General features: G+C 35.7%; 1 protein-coding gene across 6 annotated transcripts in view; it reads right to left on the bottom strand.

Moving 5' to 3' along the window:
* LOC101900472 (chloride channel protein 2) overlaps window positions 1–20,786 on the bottom strand; it is a 114,553-nt gene that overhangs the window by 64,731 nt on the left and 29,036 nt on the right. The window contains exon 1 of one of the 6 annotated variants that reach the window (XM_059128512.1): window positions 2,655–3,262. The exons of 2 other annotated variants lie outside the window; for them this stretch is intronic. In XM_059128512.1, coding sequence (XP_058984495.1) covers window positions 2,655–2,981 — 327 coding nt within the window. In that variant the 5' untranslated portion in view covers window positions 2,982–3,262. Of the gene's footprint in view, window positions 1–2,654; window positions 3,263–20,786 lie in introns of those variants that run through there. 3 more of the 6 variants (XM_059128518.1, XM_059128519.1, XM_059128517.1) reach the window with 3 other exon arrangements.

The following is a 20,786-nucleotide window of genomic DNA, read 5'->3' as shown; positions in this document are numbered from 1 at the left end:
GATTGTCTTTAAATTGCACACATCACAATATTTTTATTAACCCTAGGTCTGCTTTGAAGATGGAATATATCGGTCCACCCCTTCTGGTACCTCCCACACAAAGGTTCGAAGTTTTCGAAATTAAAATACGATTCCATTCAGACTTCGCAAATCTCAATATATCTATCAACACAAGATCCATTATAAAGGTGGTAGAGATCTTACAATTTCTTCTGGTACCTCCTCCATAAAGGGTCAACGTTTTGAATAACCAAAACCGTCATAAAATCTGAAATTAGCCGCCATTTCTCTTCATATTTCAGACATCCTATTATTTCTACTAACATAAGATTTTCTGTGAAGATGGGATATATCGGTCCACTCCTTCTGTTACCTCCTCCACAAAGGATAAACATTTTGAATATCCGTACGGTTATTAAATTTCAGAACTCTAGTTTTTGTATTATTTTAATTCAAATATACCGAGAGAGATTAAACAGCAATCTGCATTTTGTCCAATCTTTATAGTTTTAGGTCTTTGGACAATAAAAGTCTTTTTTTTTAAACATGAAAAATGCCTGCTTCTGAATTCGATGCAAAGGTGGTTACCTCAGCTTATAATATCAGCTCCATCTGGATTTGAAGCAATTCTCTCCAAAAACAGATAATTTGATCAATTTTATGAAGTAAGTATTATCTGCCTGGTAATACAAGTTTAGAAAACCTAATATGGTTATCTCATTTGTTGTTCAGATACTGCCGTAATACAATTTGAAGTTTAATTCAGAAATAACCATTTCAAGTTGAAGACAGAAAATTGCGGCTCATGTCCGACATCTGTATCTCGATTTAATCTACTTTGTATCTTAGAGTGACAAATCGAAGCTAACTCAATTAATTGAAAATTCCAACATTTCTCAAAAAATGTAGTTATCCTTTCTGTGTGTGAAATCTGAAAACATCAACATATTCCAGCTGCATCTGTCCTTCAAACCAGTTTTTTTCAGGCAAGGAATATTAGTTCGTCGTTAGGGTTTTCTAAACACTAGGAATCTTTTAAGTCCGTAGTAGGAATGTCTTTGCAAAAAATACGAAGTTAATGAGTAAAATGACAACTTTTCCCAAAACTAAGTATTTTGTTCATAGAATTGTTGAGGTATTAAAATCCAGGTAAATATTGTTGCCTCAACTATGTATTGCAGTTCCATCTGTCCTCCAAATCAGGTTTTTAGACATGGAATATCAGTTCATTGTTTGCTAAAGATTGTTGCCCCAACTATGTATTACAGCTCCATCTATCCTTTAAACTTGTTTTTTAGTCAAGGAATATCAGTTCGTCGTTAGGGTTTTTTAAGCATGAGGAATCTTTTGAGACCGTGGTAGGATTATCTTTGCAAGAAATACTTAGTTTATGAGGAAAATGGCAAATTTTCCTAAGGATTTCCTTCATAGAAATTTAAGCTATTGAAATCCAGGTAAAGATTGTTACCTCAACTGTGTATTGCAACTCCATCTGTTCTCCAAACCAGTTTTTCAGATAAGAAATATCAGCACGTCGTTAGGGTTTCCTTAATATTAGGAATCTTTAAGCCCATTTCTTTTCAAGAAATTTGTAGCTAATGAGGAAAATGATAACTTTTCCTAAAACTAAGTATTTTGTTCATAGAAATGTAAGATATTGAAATTCAGGTAAAAATTGTTGCCTCAACTATATTTTGCAACTCCATCTGTCCTCCAAACAAGTTTTTTAGACAAAAAATATTAGCACGTCGTTAGGGTTTCCTAAATATTAGGAATCTTTTGAGTTCTTAGTAGAAATATCTTTGCAGGAAACATGTAGTTAATGAGGAAAATGAAAACATTTCATAAAACTAATTATTTTGTTCATAAACATTTTGAGGTATTGAAATCCAGGTAAAAATTGCAACTCCATCTGTCCTCCAATGCAGTCATTAGGACTTTCTAAACATGAGGAATCTTTTGAGACCGTGGTAGGAATATCTTTGTAAGAATTACGTAGTTAATATGGAAAATGAAAACTTTTCCTAAAACTAAGGAATTTTTTTCATAGAAAATTTGAGGTATTGGAATGCAGGTAAAGATTGTTGTCTCAACTATGTATTGCAACTCCATCTGTCCTTCAAACCAGGTCTTTGGACAAGGAATATCAATTCGTCGTTAAGTTTTTCTAAATATGATGAATCTTTTGAGTCCGTGGTAGGAATATCTTTGCAAGAAATACGAAGTTATTGAGGAGTATAACAACTTTTCCTAAAATTAAGTATTTTTTTCATAAAAAGTTTCAAGATTAAAACACCAGCAGAGGTGAATGTCTTAGCTAAGTGTTACCAGTCCATCTAGATGAGAAGATATTATCCATGAAGCCAGATACACGAAAACCATCTTTACCTCACTCCTATTCAACTTTGGTGTTGCACAAACGTTATCTAAATTGCTTCACTTCAAGTATAGATGGCGCTTTTGTCACATATATTTTTAGAGCACTTAAAATGGTTGTCCATACATAATTCTGAGATTATCCGAGGAGATACACAATTTTCACACACAATTTTATGTTGATTTCAAATTCCACACTTGTGTCTCTTAAGGACTAGCAAACATGCAAATCAAATAATACAGATAATTTTTTTTTTTTTTTTTTTTGTAATGCTTACTACAGTATCAATATATCCAAAGGGATCATCATCGTCCGAGGATGAATCCGAATCGCGACCGTGTTCAGCTGGCGGTGGGCAAGGATAAAATGCCTGCGATTTGACACGGGTCGGGCGTTGGGCATGTCTTAGCTCTTCCTCCATTGATGTGGTACTGGAGCGGCGTTGGCGCAGATCTCGTATGAATTTCTCAAAATCAGCCCATTCGGAATCGACCAGTTCGACATTTTCCTCACCGAACTCCTCGTCATGAATGATACGTTCGATGGCGACTTGCTTTTGATCGGCGCGTTCCCGATTGCGTTCTTTGTCGCGAAAATAGACCATGGTCGGCGGTTAATTAGTTTTCGATTTTGACGTGGCAAATGCGAGTGAAAGTGAGCGATGAAGCAGCGGGGAGAGAGGCTGTGGCGTTTTTAGTTGATATAAATGACAATTCTCCGTTTTTTTTGTTAAATAATTTTCGTTTTGTTGTTGTTTCTTTTGTAATGAATTTGTTATTGTTTTTTAGAGCAAAACAATAAATTAAAGATCACGGCAAAACATTTGTTTCGAACATTTCCATCAATGAAATCGATCGTTTGGCGTTTTTTTTTTTATTTTTTTTTTCGAGTTGTTGATGAATAAAAATGATGTCAATTTAGAATTTTGACAGCTATTAAACGAAATGAGAACCAGTCGAAGTCTTCAATTCCGGCCGATTGGGGGGGGTTAAATTTCGTTTGCGTTTTTTAATTGAAATTTTCGTTTGCGTCACTTAATGGCTTCACAATAACAAATTCCGTGTCAGCTAATGGACATTATATTGAAAAAATCTTCACAACATTTGTAGCCTTCTTCTTTTTTTTTCGAATTCAATTTTTTTTTCTAAGAAAATACAAAAATGATTTTCGTTTTCCAGAGAATCTTTTAATCCGCTCAACGTTTCCGACTCAACTGCGGTCTCTACTTAAAAAATTTATTTCTTAACTAAATCAAGCTTAATTGTATTTGCTCGCAGCCATCGCCACTTCTGGACATCCAACGCCGACCCCCACCCCCGGTCACTGCTTAAAGAAATTTCTTCCGAACGAAATTTCATTCAATTCAATTGAGTTTAAACTCAAAATATGCCTCAGCAGCAGCAGCATCTTCTCGGGGTTTCTTGGGGGGGGGATTGATGGAATGGATATGGCATGGCATGCCATACCCATGGTGGTGGCGACGAAAGGGTCCGGTATAATAATTAGGGTAAAAGCCATTAAAAAAAAACAGAGCAAAGCTAATAAACTGATTTTCAATAGTCAATTAGAGGGTGTTAATGATAATAGCAGTAAAATATTAACACTTTTTTGTTATGTGTTCTGATGGCGCTGAGAGATGTGTAGATTAGGGTGTAACGAAATATATTTTCCTAAACAGAGAAGTGTTAACAATCATAAATTTTAAATTGGGATAAGACCTATTTTTAATATGCGATACGTAATTGAAAATAAAAGTCGACTTTTTTATACTCTCAGCCATTTTTATAACCTATATCGACTCAAAATGTCCTAAAACGGATTTGGTCCAAAGAGACCTAGGATCTAAAATCGTTATTCCGATAAGGCAAGTTTTGGCCGTATCAAATGATATATACCCTCTGTAGCCATATGGCTGAGGGTATAATAATATATATTTATACTATGCTAACAAAAATATCCAGTAGATTATGAAAGAAGAGCTAATAGAAGACGACGCCTATATCGGCGTTTGGACCCTTTACATCTAAAAGAGAGAGATTTTCATATGTCTGTCTGGCTGGTGCGCACGATAACTCTCGAAGGAAGTACTCAATTTGGTCCAAACCTGGTACATCGTAATATTATTACCAAACTTAGATCGAGTTCGGAGATGGGCAATATCGGCAATATCCACTCCTTTTGGTCCCTCCCCCACAAAGGGTCAACATTTTCAAATAAAATAATTACCTCACAGAAAGAGAAAGGATAACCCGATTTTACTCAAACTTTGAAAATTAAAATATCAGTGCTAATTCAGGTGCGAAAATGGAAAATATAAGTCCACTCTAACTGGCACCTCCCCCACAAAGCATCAAAATTTTTAATAGCCATGGAGCTCATAAAGCTCGATATTAACATCCCTTTTTTATTCAGACTTGCGATATCACAATATTTCCATCAACACAAGATTTGTTAGAAAGATGGCAGATATCGGACCATTTATTCTGGTACCTCCGCCACAAAGGGTCAAAATTTTGAATATCCATGAAGCTCATAAAACGCGAAATTAACATTCGATTCCATTCAACCTGGCACATCTCAAAATTTCTATCAATTTAAGATCTGTAATAAAGATGGTAGGGATCAGACCATTCCTTGTGGTAACTACCCCACAAAGGTTCAAAGTTTCGAATAACCAAAACGTTTGTAAATTGCGAAATATGCATCCGGTTCTCTTCATATTTTACACATCCCATTATTTCTACTAACACAAGATCTGATGTGAAAGTGGAATGTATCAGTCCACTACTTCTTCAGGTACCTCCCCCACAAAGGGTCAAATTTTTGAATATCCATGAAGCTGATAAAGCGCGAAATTAACATCCGATTCAATTCAGACTTGGCACATTTTTATCGGTCCACTTCTTCAGGTACCTCCACCACAAAGGGTCAAAATTTTGAATACCTATGAAAGTCATTAAATGCGAAATTAACATCAGGTTCCATTCAGACTTTTCAATATTTCCATCAACACAAGATCTGTTATAAAGATGGTGGGGATCGGACCATTTCTTCTGGTACCTCTCCCACATTGGAATCTAGATTTTGAAAAAAAAAAACGAAATAAGCATCCAACTGTCTTCAAATTTCACACATTCAAATATTTTTGCCAACACAAAATCTTCTGGTACCTCAGCCCAAATAGGGTCACAATTTATAATAATTTTTTCTGGCATAACTTGCGAAACAAATCAACGATTCTTTTCAACCTGCTAAATCTAAAAATTTCACTCAACCAGAAACTTGAGATGAATATGGAATTTATCGGAATTTTTAAATTCGCGTAAAATTGGATATTAATATTCGATTTCCTTGTAATTATACCCTACACCAGAAGGTGGTCAGAGTATTATGTATTTATGCATTTCTTTGTAACATGGAGAAGGAAGCGAGATAGACCCATAGTTACTTTTGAGGATCTCCATAGAATCACTTTCTGAGTTGATTTATGCATGTCAGTCCGTCCGTCTTTCCATGTATTCTTGTGAACAAAATGCAGGTCGCATTTATTATCCGATTAAGATGAAATTTTCCAAACAACATTTGTTTGGCCCAAGGACGAACCCTGTTGAAATTGAAGATAATCGGTCAAAATAAGCCTGAAAATAAGAATGCCAAATTTGATCGAAATCGGTTCAGATATAGCTATAGCTCCCATATATGTTGTTCTTCCGATTTGTTATTTTTGTCCTCCGCAGCCGTAATATGCACTCTGTAACAACAATATTTGGGGAAATATATCAAATACTGGTCAGAAATACCTTTGCTAAATTTTATCGAGATCGATTCAGATTTCGGTATAGCTCCCATATATAACTTCGTCCGATTTACCTTTGATTGTGCTCTAAACGTTTAATATTTGCCCAAATGGGATGAAATTTTTCACTTAAGACTGAATTTAGTCTAGAAGGTAGTATGCCAAATTTGGTGAAGATCGGTTCAGATAAAGTTATAGCTCCCATATATATTGTTCATCCGATTTATTGTATTTGTTACCCACAGCCGTACTATGCACTCCTTAGAAAGATATACAGGGAAATATAGCAAATATAGCTCAGAAATACCTTTGCTAAATTTTATCGAGATCAGTTCCGATTTGGATATAGCTACATATATATCTTTATCCTATTTCAAATTAATTGTGCACCAAATGGACAATACAAGTCCGAATTTAAAAGCTACAAATGCTTCGGCATATTTAGTCCTTGGAACTTTAAATTATAAGTATAATCATGGCGTGTATGATTGAATTCTCCCATAAAAACTTTTAATTGTTATGCGGAACTCTACTAAATTAGCAAAGTGGTGTAGGGTATCATAAAGTCGGCCCCGCCCGACTTTAAGACTTTCATTACTGTTTTTTTTTTTTTTTTTTTGTAATTCTGTTAAAATCTTATATCCGTTATATTGGGGTCTAAACGAAGACGTGGACCTGCATGGGTAACATTTGACATAAACCATTTAATATTCAAACACGAAACTTGAAACAAAATCCGGTGGATAATGTAGCTAAAATCATCAATATACCGAATATAGGGTGGTACCGTTATATCGGAGTCTTTACGAAGATCTAGACCTGCATAGATAATTTTCTGTCACAGGCTGTAGTACCTATCAGAAAATTCTAATACGAAATTTTAAACAATTTCGGTGACTATTAAACCTAAAATCGTCAAAATACCGAATATAGGTAGGTACTGATATATTGGGCCTATACGAAGACCTGGACCTGCATAGATAATTTTCTGTCACAGGCTGTAGTACCTATTAGGAACTTCTAATACGAAATTTCAAACAATTTCGGTGAATAATGTCGCTAAAATCATCAACATGCCGAATTTTGGGAGGTACCGTTTTTTGGAGACTATACGAAGACGTTTCAAATCATGTTAGAGTTTCAAATCATGTTAAATACATATGTAACGCCGTGTAAATAAGCTTTTAGTAAGCTTGTATGTTTTTATCACTTCATAGCACCCTTATATCTTCTTAATAAAACAACTGCGCTATTAAATACCATTGTTGTTGTTCCGAATTTTCAATGATAATTGATTCAAAAATAAGCGAATATCCTAAAATATGGAAATTTTGTAAAGAAGATATTCAATAAACAATACATCCCCGACGAACAGAGCGAAAAATAACAAATCCATTGTTGATTCATTTAATTGACTTGAACGTAACAGATTTAGCGCCGTTTTATTTTTAGCATCGAGCGAAGAAAAGAAAAACATCAAAATTTGTTATCTTTTGTTGTTAATTTGTATTAAAGTACAAGTAAAAAAGCTGTAAGTTTGGCCGGGCCGAACTTTGAATACCCTCCACTCCACCATTTGGTACAAATTCAAAAATTTTCAAAAAAATAAAATCCGTTAAAAATTCTTTTAAAATCTTAAAAATACCGAATGTAGCCGTATATCAGGGTCTATACGACGACGTGGACCTGCATAGGCAAGCTATTGTCACAAGCTATTACAATATTCAAATGCGAAACTTGAAAATAACTCTGTTTATAATGTAGCTAAAATCATCAAAATAACGAATATAGGGAGGTACCATGGGGTTTTTAAAACGTGGATCGGCACAGACAATTTTCTGTCATAGGCTGTAGTACCCATTACGAACATCAAATACCAAATTTGAAATAGTTCCGGAAAATAATGCCGCTAAAATCATCAAAATCGGGGGTTCGGTTATATGGAGGCTATACGAAGACGTGGATCTGCACAGACAATTTTCTGTCACAGGCTGTAGTACCCATTACGAACTTCAAATACAAAATTTAAAATAGTTCCGGAAAATAATGTCGCTAAAATCATCAAAATACCGAATATCGGGACGTGCCGTTATATGGAGGCTATATGAAGGCGTGGACCTACATGTCCCATTTTCTGTTTTATGCTGTAGTATCTATTACGAACTTGAAATACCAAGTTTGAAACCATTCCGGTAAATAATGTCGCTTAAATCAACAAAGTACCGAATATCGGGAGGTACCGTTATATGGGGGCTATACGAAGACGTGGACCTACATGGTCCATTTTCAATACCAAAAGTCCTGCAGACATAATACACATTTGAGTAAAATTTTATCAACCTACTTCATTTCGTTTGGAAGCTAGAGTGATTTCCACAGACGGACAGGCGGACAGAGGGACGGACATTGATAAATCGACATAGAATTTTATGTTGATCATATGAGGTCTAAAATGTATATTTCGAGGTGTTACAAGCGGAATGACAAACTTAATATACCCTCCATTCTATGGTGGAGGGTATAGAAATTTGTGTGTTTGTGTTTATATCGATTGGGTGAGAGAACTCCCTTTGTACAAAAAAATTGATCGATATACTCTAATGTGTTTTTCCAGAACTATTATGCCCTGACTCATATCATCTGTCTAGGATAATATTTCTAAGTTTTTACTTCTTAACTCAGAGTCGACTGCAATCTATTTTAGATTGATGCCTAGGCTTTACAATAGATGATAGGAAAGCTATAACGAATTTTTGTCGAACATTATTAAAGGAGTAGAATATCAAAATTAAAAGCTCATTATTCCTTGAATACTTTTTGGTTTGTGTGAATACCATAAATCGACCAAAATCCAAATCTAAAGGCTAGTTTAGACCTCATGTAATTAAGAGTCATATGTTATTATATAACTTTTTCGCGTGATCCCAAAAATTTTCAAGGCTTACAGCACTATTAATTTTATATGGAATTTTCCACAACCTAGACTGCCTATGGGATAGTGAAATTAAAAGCAAATTCGGAAAAAAGCTAAATTAGCAAGAATAAAAAATTTCGATATTTTTATGGTACATATTAAATATACTAATTTCTTTTTTTCACAGACTCAGATGTGGTGATACGGGAGATTTTGATTTAAAACTTAAAATGTGCTAAATAATGGAACTAGAGATTTGTAAAATTTGATGGAGATTATTTTTGTCTTTGACGTCATCCTTCCAAAATGATGCTTTATGGGAGAATTTTGCATAAACACAAAAGAAGTACAGATTTAAACCTAAAACCAGCAAAGAAAGTCTTAAAATCGGGCGGGGCCGACTTTATGATACCCTACACCACTTTGCTAATTTAGTAGAGCTCCACATAACAATTAAACGTTTTTATGGGGGAATTCAATCATACACGCCATGATTATAATTATAATTTAAAGTTTAAAGGACAAAACATGGAGAAGCATTTGTATCTTTTAAATTCGGACTTGTATTGCCCATTTGGTGCACAATTAATTTGAAATCGGATAAAGATATATATGAGAGCTATATCGAAATCTGAACCGATCTCGATAAGATTTGGCAAAGATATTTCTGAGCTGTATTTCATATATTTCCCTGAATATCGTTGTTACGGTGGGCGTATTACGGCTGTGAGTAACAAATATAACAAATCGGATTAACAATACATATGGGAGCTATAGCTATATCTGAACCGATCTTCACCAAATTTTGCAAAATTACTTTAGGCTTCTAGACTCAATTCGGTCGTAAGTGCCAAATTCCATCCCATTTGGACAAATATTAGACGTTTGGTGTACAATAAAACGAAAATCGGACGAAGTTATATGTGGGAGATATATCCAAATCCGAACCGATCTCGATAAAATTTAGCAAAGGTATTTCTGAGCTGTATTCGATATATTTCCCCAAATATTGTTGTTACAGAGTGCATATTACGGCTGCGGAGGACAAAAATAACAAATCGGATAAACAATATATATGGAAGCTATAGCTATATCTGAACCGATCTTCACCAAATTTGACATACTAGCTTCTAGACTCAATTCGGTCGTAAGTGCCAAATTCCATCCCAAATATTAGACGTTTGGTGCACAATAAAATGTAAATCGGACGAAGTTATATATGTGAGCTATATCCAAATCTGAACCGATCTCGATAAAATTTAGCAAATGTATTTCTGAGCTGTATTTTATATATTTCCCCAAATATTGTTGTTACAGAGTGCATATTACGGCTGCGGATGACAAAAATAACAAATCGGATGAACAATGTATATGGGAGTTATAGCTATATCTGAATCGATTTCGATCAAATTTAGCATAGTTCTTTTTAGGCTTAATTCGGTTGTATGTGCAAAATATTCGGACTGATATTACACGTTTGGTGAACAATAAAAGGCAAATCGGACGAAGATATATATGGGAGCTATATCTAAATTTTTACCGATTATCTCCAATCTCTCAATAGGGTTCGTCATTGGGCCAAAAAAATGATTTGTGCAAAATTTCATCTGGATCGGGTAATAAATGCGAACTGTACTTTGTTCACAAGAATACATGGAATGTTTTTCTATGCAGATCATCGAAATGAACTATGGGTCTATCTCGTTTCCTTTTGCCTGTTACAAACAAATGCACAATGACATAATACCCCGACCACCTTTTGGTGTAGGGTATAATGAGTTTTTTATACCCTACAACACTATGTGCTGGGGGCATTATAAGTTTGATTGGGCCAGAAATTATGTAACACCTCAAAATATTGGTTTCCCGCATAGGAAAGTATATATGGATCTTCCTATCTCGCCGAGCTGAGTCGATCTAGCTATGTATGCCCGTCCGTCTGTTCATGTTAATTTGTAATCAATCTAGAGATCGCAATTATGGCCCGATCTTCACGAAATTTAGAATGAAGGTGGGGCTAGAGCCAGAATAAAACCCCACTGCTTTTGAAGATGATCGCATAATATATAGGGGTTGAAATGGACCAAAAACTGAATACCTTCAGCATTGGGTACAAATTTGGAAATTTTCAAAAAAAAAAAATAAAATCCGTTAAAAATTCTACTAAAATCTTAAAAACACTGAATTTAGCCGTATATTAGTGTCTATACGAGACGTGAACCTGCATAGGCAACTTTAGCCACAAGCTTTTACAATATTCAAATGCGAAACTTGAACAAAAAAAACTGTTTATAATGTAGCTAAAATCATCAAAATACCGAATATAGGGAGGTACCATGGGGGTTATAAAACGTGAACCTGCACAGACAATTTTCTGTCATAGGTTGTAGTATCTATTACGAACTTCAAATACCAATTTTGAAATAATTCCGGTAAATAATGTCGCTATAATCATCAAAATACCGAATATCGGGGGTTCCGTTATATGGGGGCTGTACGAAGACGTGGACCCGCATAGACAATTTTCTGTCATAGGTTGTAGTATCCATTACGAAAATACCAATTTTGAAATAATTCCGGTAAATAATGTCGCTAAAATCATCAAAATACAGAATATCGGGAGGTACCGTTATACCAAAAGTCCTGCAGACATATTTATTGAGATGCGGTAAGTTTGGAAATAATTGGATACTCATTTCGCGTTCTATCAGCTTCATGGTAATTCAAAATTTTGACCCTTTGTGTGAGAGGTACATAGTGGGGTGGGTCGATATTATCCATTTTCAGGTCTTGTGTTAGTCAAAACATTTGGATGTGTTAAATTTAAATAGAGTTGTAAGTATTCAAAATTTTTACCATTATAGTGGGGGAGGGTGAATCAGAAGGGGTGGACCGATATGTCCCATCTTTCCAGCAGATCTTATGTAAGTAGAAATAATGGGATGGGGTGAAAAATGAAGAGAACTGGAGACTTAGTTCGGATTTTATGATCGTTTTGGTTATTCAAAACGTTGACCCTTAGTGGAAGAGGTACCAGAATAAATGGTCCGATTTCTACCATTTTTATAACAGATCCTTTGTTGATGTAAGTATTAATATGTACCAAGTCTGAGCGGAATCGAATGTAAATTTCGCGTTTTATGAGCTTCATGGATATTCCAAATTTTTACCCTTTGTGGGGGAGGTACCAAAAAGAGTGGTCCGATATATTCCATCTTCCCACTAGACCTTGGGTTAATAAAACTATTGTGATATTTTATATTTGAGGACAATCGGACCCTTACATCATATTTTATAAAAGTTATAATTATTTAAAATATTGGCCCTTTGTGGGGAAGGTACTTGATGGAGTGGACATGACCTAGTACTGACGCAAATATTGAGATTTGCAAAGTTGCAGCAAAATCGGATGATCCTTTCTCGTTCTGTGCAGTAAAATATTTTCTTTGAAAATTTCGATCTTTTGTGGGGGAGGCACCAGAAGGAGTGGTCCGATATTGCCCATCTCCGAATTCGATTTAAGTTTGATAATAATATAACGATGTACCAAGTTTAGATCAAATCGGATACTCCCTTCGAGAGTTATCGTGAGCAACAGCCAGTCATCCAGACAGACGGACATCCCTAGATCGCCTCAAAATCGCCTTCTGAAACGGAGCAAAATAGAATGATGATTTCTAGTTCTGTACAGTAAAATATTTTCTTTGAAAATTTCGATCTTTTGTGGGGGAGGCACCAGAAGGTGCCGATATTGCCCATCTCCGAACTAGACTTAAATTTGAAAATAATATTTCGATGTACCAAGTTAAGATCAAATCGGATACTCCCTTCGAGAGTTATCGTGAGCAACAGGCAGTCATCCAGACAGACGGACAGACACCCCTAGATCGCCTCAAAAAGTCCTGAAACGGATTTGATCCAAAGAGACTTAGGGTATAAAATCGTTATTTCGATGAGGCACTTTTGGCCGTATCAAATGATATATACCCTCTGTAGCCATATACCTGAGGCTATAATGACTTTTGTAGCACAGTGTTATAAGGAGTGCCCTTATAATCTTGAACGAAGTAGGGGGACGAATTGCGTTCGTTACCTGCAACTATTGCTTAGTAACAGGAATCGCTCTTTGATCTGAAATCGGAATAGCAACCCTCGTATTACACTTCGTTGCCAGCCAATAATCATCTCATAACTCTCATAACCCATAGATCTTTAACCTCTCAGTAAGAAAGAAAAAGAAAAAAACTAAAAAAAATTGTCTAAGCGTCTTTGACAAATATATTATTTAAAACAGGGGCGGACCGCACCAAAGGAGGGGATGACTTAGGTGGGGTGAAAAATGTTCAAAATGTTCCCAGATTTTCCTAAGGGCTCTAAAAAAATTAAAGAATATTTTTTGTATGATATTCCTTGTGCCATTGCTATTTTACTACGCCTCTGCCCTGGCTTTCTTACATCCAAAGACAATGTCTAATTAAATACCCCCCCTATATCTATGAGAATATCACATTTCTCTGGCAGAATATTGTTGTCTCCAAGTTGTTATTGCTTTTTTTGTTTCAATTTTATTGCTAAGTTGAATGAAATCCATTAGAAGCGTTGCTTGAGTAAATATACAGTACATAACTACATATGTGTGTGTGTTTGTGCGGCTTCTTGTCAATGAGTGAGTGAGTTCGTTCATCTAATGAATGCCGGTCTAGCTTTCCGGTCAATTTCAACGTTTTATGCGCTGATTGGAAATGTGTAACAGTCATTAACTGTGAGTGAGGTATTTTTCTAAGATCTTCTTCTTTCTTCTCCTCTGGGGTGGTCTTGAGTGAGTGAGTGTAAATAACGACTCAAATATTGCCACTCAATTTTTATATGTGGATAAATGCTTATCGGTGTGTGTGTTTTGGAGAAAAAAATGAGGGGGTTGTCTTTGTCTCAATTTTGGGAATAGAAGAGAGGGGTGTCTAAGTAGCTATTTGTTGTTGTATTTGAAAAGGCGCCCCCTGATCACATTGTGTGTGTGTGTGTGAGAGGTGCTAAGTGCTCTCCGCACAAAATACTTTGAGTAGATAATAAATAATATTAAGGTTTAATTTTATTGACTTCATTAACTTAACCATTTAACGTTGAGGTGGGTGTAAAGTTACACGGCGAAAAACAATTGTGGGAGTTTTCAATTTTACCGAATCAGTTATTTGTCAAAAAAGTTAAAAAGTTTTTCTTGATTAACCTTCTGATATATACCCTTGGGGTTAGTCTACACATCTTTTTCCACATTTATCTTAGTATTTTATAGCATAATTTTAGGCTGCTAAGATATTAATTGTATACCCTCCACCATACTATGGAGGGTATATTAACTTTTCATTCCGTTTGTAACTCCTCGAAATACTCATTTCAGATATATATTCTTGATCAGCGTAAAATTCTAAGTCGATTTAGCGATGTCCGTCTGTCTGTCTTTCTGTCCGTCTGTCTGTTGTAATCACGCTATCTTTCGAACGAACTGAGATAGAAGGCTAAAAGGCTGAGATAGAAGGCTAAAATTTTGCACACAGGTTTATTTTTCCAGTAGGCAGTTTAAGTTCGTAAATGGGCCATGTAGGTCCACGTTTTCATATAGCCCTCCCGATATTCGGTATTTTGATGATTTTAGCGACATTATTCACCGGAATTGTTTCAAATTAGGTATTTGAAGTTCGAAATGGATACTACAGCCTACGACAAAAAATTGTCTGTGCAGGTCTACGTCTTCCTATAGCCCCCATATAAGGGTACCACCCAATATTCGGTATTTTGATTATTTTAGCGTCATTATTCGCCGGAATTGTTTCAAATTACTCATTTTAAGTTCGTAATGGGAACTACAGTCTGTGACGGAAAATTGTTTATGCAGGTCCAGATCTTCGTATAGGCCCCATATACCAGTACCTCAATATATTCGGTATTTTGACGAGTTTGGGTACAATACCCAACGAAATTGTTTGAAATGTCGTATTTTAAGTTCGTAATGGATGCTTGAGCCTATGACAGAATATTTTCTATGCTGGTCCAGGTCTTCACACAGCTCCGATATAATGGTAACTCCCTATATTTTGATGATTTTAGCTACATTATTCACCGTTTATTTCAAGATTTGAATTTAAATATGGTAATGACTTATGACAAGCAATACCTATGTAGGTCCTCGTGGTACAGACCCCAATATAACGGCAATATTCCGTTTTTTTTTTTTTAAATTTAATTTTTTTAAGGATTTTATTTTTTGAAAATTTCTAAATTCGTTCGAAATGGTGGAGGGTGCTTCTTAACTTGTTTTTTTTTTTTTTTTGTTTGGAACAGTAAAAAATAATATAGTATAAGAATAAATAAATAAAGGATAAATATATAATAAAGCATTGTCTAGCTTGTGATTGCACCGAAATGCATTTCGAAGCGATTACTAGGGACCCAAGCTGCAAAACATACACTCTTCATGTAAAATATAAAAAATACGGAAAAATAGGCAAACCAGAGGGATCGCAAACCCAGCGAATCCCTTCAGCTTAAACTGCAATGTACTGCATTTTCCATTATCGGACAGAGGGTACAAAAATTATTATAGGGCGTATGAATGATGTCAGTACTAATACGCTCCAATTGGGTATTTATATATCTCTTGTATATATCTCAATTTATTTATTCCTGATTTTTTTTTTTTGGTAGGGGTGGGGGTGTAAGTTGAGATAGCAGAGGGACTTGAACGATAGATTCCCTACACATAACAGATCTCTGGTTGAGAAAGATATTTAGATATACAAAGTTTGAAAAGCATCGCTGACTTGTTTCGCAGGTTATGAGATATATGAACACTGACGATTCTAAACCTTTTTAAACCATATTTACACCAGATCTTGTGTTAGTACACAGGGTGAGATGAAAAAACTGCAACCAATTTCAGACTGCTGTCACTTCAAAGCCACTCGTCCGACAGCTGTTAAAATTATTCCAGTACCAGCTCAGTGACATTATATTTTTGACAAACGCACTAAAGCATTTTAGTGAGAATTTTCCAGAGAAAAAGTTATTCGTGATGGAATTCGGAAGCGTGATAGTGTGATTTCTTTATATTTGGTTGGAAAACCACAAGTGGTTGTCGTTAGAGCACTCCAGCATTTAAATGGGAATAAATCTTTTGTGTCTCGTACCATCGCTCGTTACCGTGATACTGGTAGCGTAGCCCGGACGTCAAGAAAGTGGACGGAAGAATGAACAGTAACATCAGCGGAAATGCTTCGAAAAGTAAAGAGGCGACTTGATCGAAACTCGCGTCGCAGTGGCCAAAAAATAGCTCGTGAGCTGAACATATCGCAATATTCCATTCGGCAAATATTGAAAAATCAACTCTTACCCCGAGTTGAGCCATTGAAATTCCAAAAAGTACAAGAACTTACACCGCAACAGAAAGAACAGAAAATAGTCTCAAAAGAGCTAAAGAGTTGCTTCGCTTGGCCGAAAGTTGTGAACTGCCGAATTTGGTCTTCTCCGATGAGAAAACATTCGTAGTCCAGCAGATTGTGAACAAACAAAATTATCGTGTTTATTTGCCGAAGAGGTCACCTGAAAATGTGCACCAGAACTTCGGTTGGCCCCCAGAACTCAAGCGCCGGCCAGGGTGATGGGGTGATGGTGTAGGCCGCCATAACAGCCGATGGTCGCTCTCCGCTCGTATTCATTGGCCGTGGCATTAGAATACACGCCGAATATTATCGCGAAAATATTCTGGAGGGTGTATTATAGTCTTGGGCACGCAAACATTTTGACCGCAGATCTTGGACATTCCAACAGAACTCGGCACAATCGCACTTAGCAAACGCCACCCAAGAATGGAAACAAAATGAGGTTCCTCGCTTCATTTCGAGCGCTCAATGGCCACCAAAATCTCCGGATACCAATCCGTTGGACTATTGTGTCTGGAGTATTTTGGAAAGCAAGGTTGGCACTAAAAAATACCAAAGTGTCGAACACCTCAAGCAAGCACTTCGCCGGGAATGGCCCAAAATTCTGCAGAGCAACATTCGGGCAGCATGTGACGGTTTCAATGGCCGTTTGAAGGCCATAATTTGTGCCATAGATGAACAATTCGAACAAATCTAAACTTATTCTAAAATCTGATGCTATTTCCGAGCTTTTTTGCTTTCATTCAATGAAATTTAAAAAGAAATGTAAAAGTTATGGCGTTTGACTTTGTTGCAGTTTTTTTTTATCTCAACCTGTACATCTGTCGGCAAAACCGACTGAAGATTTTTTACTTGTTTTTTATATGTTTATATTAAATAAACTGTATATATTATTATAATATATATACAGATTATTTTAAAGCATATTTCGATTTAATCGACCCTTCGATTTAATATCAGCCAAAGAGGAATTTTTCGCCTCCTAGAGCAGAGACGTAAGCAGGGCCACTCTGTGGCTAAAATTTTTATCATGGAAAAGTTAAAGCTCAAGTTCCACTTCTGTGACGGTGAAATTAATCATTGAAAACAATACCTATCTATTTGAGTAAACATCTGTTAAAATTGTTTTCAAATTACCCATCGAGTAGTTCGAAAGTCAAGTGTAACGTGAGGCAATGCCTCACCACTTCACCACATTTTTAATGGAATATTCCAACCTATTATCACTTTGCCAAAATGACTTATGTTTCTGTTTCAAAAAAAAAAAAGGATGATCGATGCCACTTTTCAAATTGCTTGCACCCACTTCCTACCTAAATGCCTTATTATCAAAACTACATTCTCACATTATCTCCGAATGTTTGTTAGCTTTAGAAATTCTTTGCTTTAATTTATTGGCTTGTCATAAACAACAACAACACTATCACTCTCAATAGAATAACATTGAACGACAATAATAACGCTCTTGATAATTTGACAATAAACGATCAATCAAAATGTGTGCCTTTCAATGGCTTAAATTAAGCATTTTATGGTTCTGGGGTGGGGGTGGAAGAGGTGGAGAAGATAATACCAACTGCAGTCAATAGTCCAAAAAGGTGTTAACCAATTTAAATAATAACAAAAAGTAGTAACAAAAGTCCCCTTAATACTAGATTATTTTAAAAACCCGTAAAGAAAGTGCTAAAGTCGGGCGGGCCGACTTTATGACACCCTACACCACTTTGCTAATTTGGCAGAGCACCACATAAAAATTAAAAGTTTTTATGGGAGAATTCAATCAGACACGCTATGATAATAATTATAATTTGAAGTTCAAAAGACTAAATATGCCGAAGCATTTGTATCTTTTCAATTCGGACGTGTATTGCCCATTTGGTGCAAAATTAATTGGAAATCGGATAAAAATGTACATGGGAGCTATATCCAAATCGGAACCGATCTCGATAAAATTTAGCAAAGGTATTTCTGAGCTGTATTTGATATATTTCCCCAAATATTGTTGTTACAGAGTGCATATTACGGCTGCGGAGGACAAAATTAACAAATCGGAAGAACAATATATATGGGAGCTATAGCAATATCTGAACCGATTTCGATCAAATTTGGCATACTTATTTTCAGGTCTAATTCGGTTGTATGTGCAGAATTCCACACTATTCGGGCTGATATTACACGTTTGGTGCACAATAAAAGGTAAATCGGACGAAGTTATATATGGGAGCTATATCTAAATCTGAACCGATCTCGATAAAATTTAGCAAATGCATTTCTGGGCTGTATTTGATATATTTCCTTGAATATCGTTGTTACAGAGTGCATATTACGGCTGCGGAGGACAAAATTAACAAATCGGAAGAACAATATATATGGAAGCTATAGCTATATCTGAACCGATTTCAATCAAATTTGACATGCCAGCTTCTAGACTCAATTCGGTAGTAAGTGCCAAATTCCATCCCATTTGAGCAAATATTAGACGTTTGGTTCACAATAAAAGGTAAATCGGACGAAGTTATATATGGGAGCTATATCCAAATATGAACCGATGTCGATAAAATTTAGCAAAGGTATTTCTGAGCTGTATTTGATATATTTCCCCAAATATTGTTGTTACAGAGTGCATATTACGGCTGCGGAGGACAAAATTAACAAATCGGAAGAACAATATATATGGGAGCTATAGCAATATCTGAACCGATTTCGATCAAATTTGGCATACTTATTTTCAGGTCTAATTCGGTTGTATGTGCAGAATTCCACACTATTCGGGCTGATATTACACGTTTGGTGCACAATAAAAGGTAAATCGGACGAAGTTATATATGGGAGCCATGTCCAAATCTGAACCGATCTCGATAAAATTTGGCAAAGATATTTCTGAGCTGTATTTGATATATTTCCTTGAATATCGTTGTTACGGAGTGCATATTTCGGCTGTGGGTAACAAATATGACAAATCGGATGAACAGTATATATGGGACCTATAGCTATATCTGAAGCGATCTTCACCAAATTTGGCGCACTAGCTTCTAGACTCAATTCGGTCGTAAGTGCCAAATTCCATCCAATTTGGGAAAATATTAGACGTTTGGTGCACAATAAAAGGTAAATCGGACGAAGTTATATATGGGAGCTATATCCAAATCTGAACCGATCTCGATAAAATTTGGCAAAGTTGTTTCTGAGCTATATTTGATATATTTCCCTGAATATCGTTGTTACAGAGTGCATATTACGGCTGCGGAGGACTAAAATAACAAATCGGATGAACAATATATATGGGAGCTATAGCTATATCTGAACCGATTTCGATCAAATTTGGCATACTTATTTTCAGGCCTAATTCGGTCGTATGTGCCAAATTTCATCCCATTTGGGTAAATATTAGACGTTTGGTGCACAATCAAAGGTAAATCGGACGAAGTTATATATGGGAGCTATAACCAAATCTGAACCGATCTGGATAAAATTTAGCAAGGGTATTTCGGAGTTGTATTTGATATATTTCCCCAAATATTGTTGATACAGAGTGCATATTACGGCTGCGGAGGACAAAAATAACAATTCGGATGAACAATATATATGGGAGCTATAGCTTTATCTGAACCGATTTCGATAAAATTTGGCATACTTATTTTCAGGCCTAATTTGGTTATATGTGCAAAATTCCACACTATTCGGGCTGATAATACACGTTTGGTGCACAATAAAAAGTAAATCGGACGAAGTTATATTGATTATCTATTGATTATCTATTGACACAATATTTATGGTGGTCACCAGGGCCTACCTGCCCATGATCGTCATTTCAAGTGATTTATATGAGGACTTTTTGTTTTTATTTTCCTTTGTGTTTTCCTTTGATTTATAACCCTTTTGAAAATATTAAATCAATGATGGATTACTCTGAAACCAAGGAGTTTGTTTTTGTTGTCGTTATTGTCGCTTGTCAGTTGGCAATAGACGATAGACGCTACTTCAGCAAATCGCTTGTTATACAATAACAGAACACTATCATCGGGGACGATGTCAATTGAAATGAAGTGTCGACGGCATTTTTACAAGTGGCCAGATAACAGGCCAGCAAACAAACCAACAAATCAGCGAGAAAAACTGGATGATAAGGAAGTGGGACATTTGATTCTGTTAAGAAAAATAATTAAAAACAGCAAACAATTATAAAAAATATATTTTAAAATAATATGCGTAAAAATATTGTTTGTAGACTTATGACTATGTGTTGTTGATTTTTTAGATGATATT

Source organism: Musca domestica, unplaced genomic scaffold, assembly GCF_030504385.1.
Source record: "Musca domestica strain aabys unplaced genomic scaffold, Musca_domestica.polishedcontigs.V.1.1 55, whole genome shotgun sequence".
NCBI lineage: Eukaryota > Metazoa > Arthropoda > Insecta > Diptera > Muscidae > Musca > Musca domestica.
This window is presented reverse-complemented; position numbering and strand designations above follow the sequence as displayed.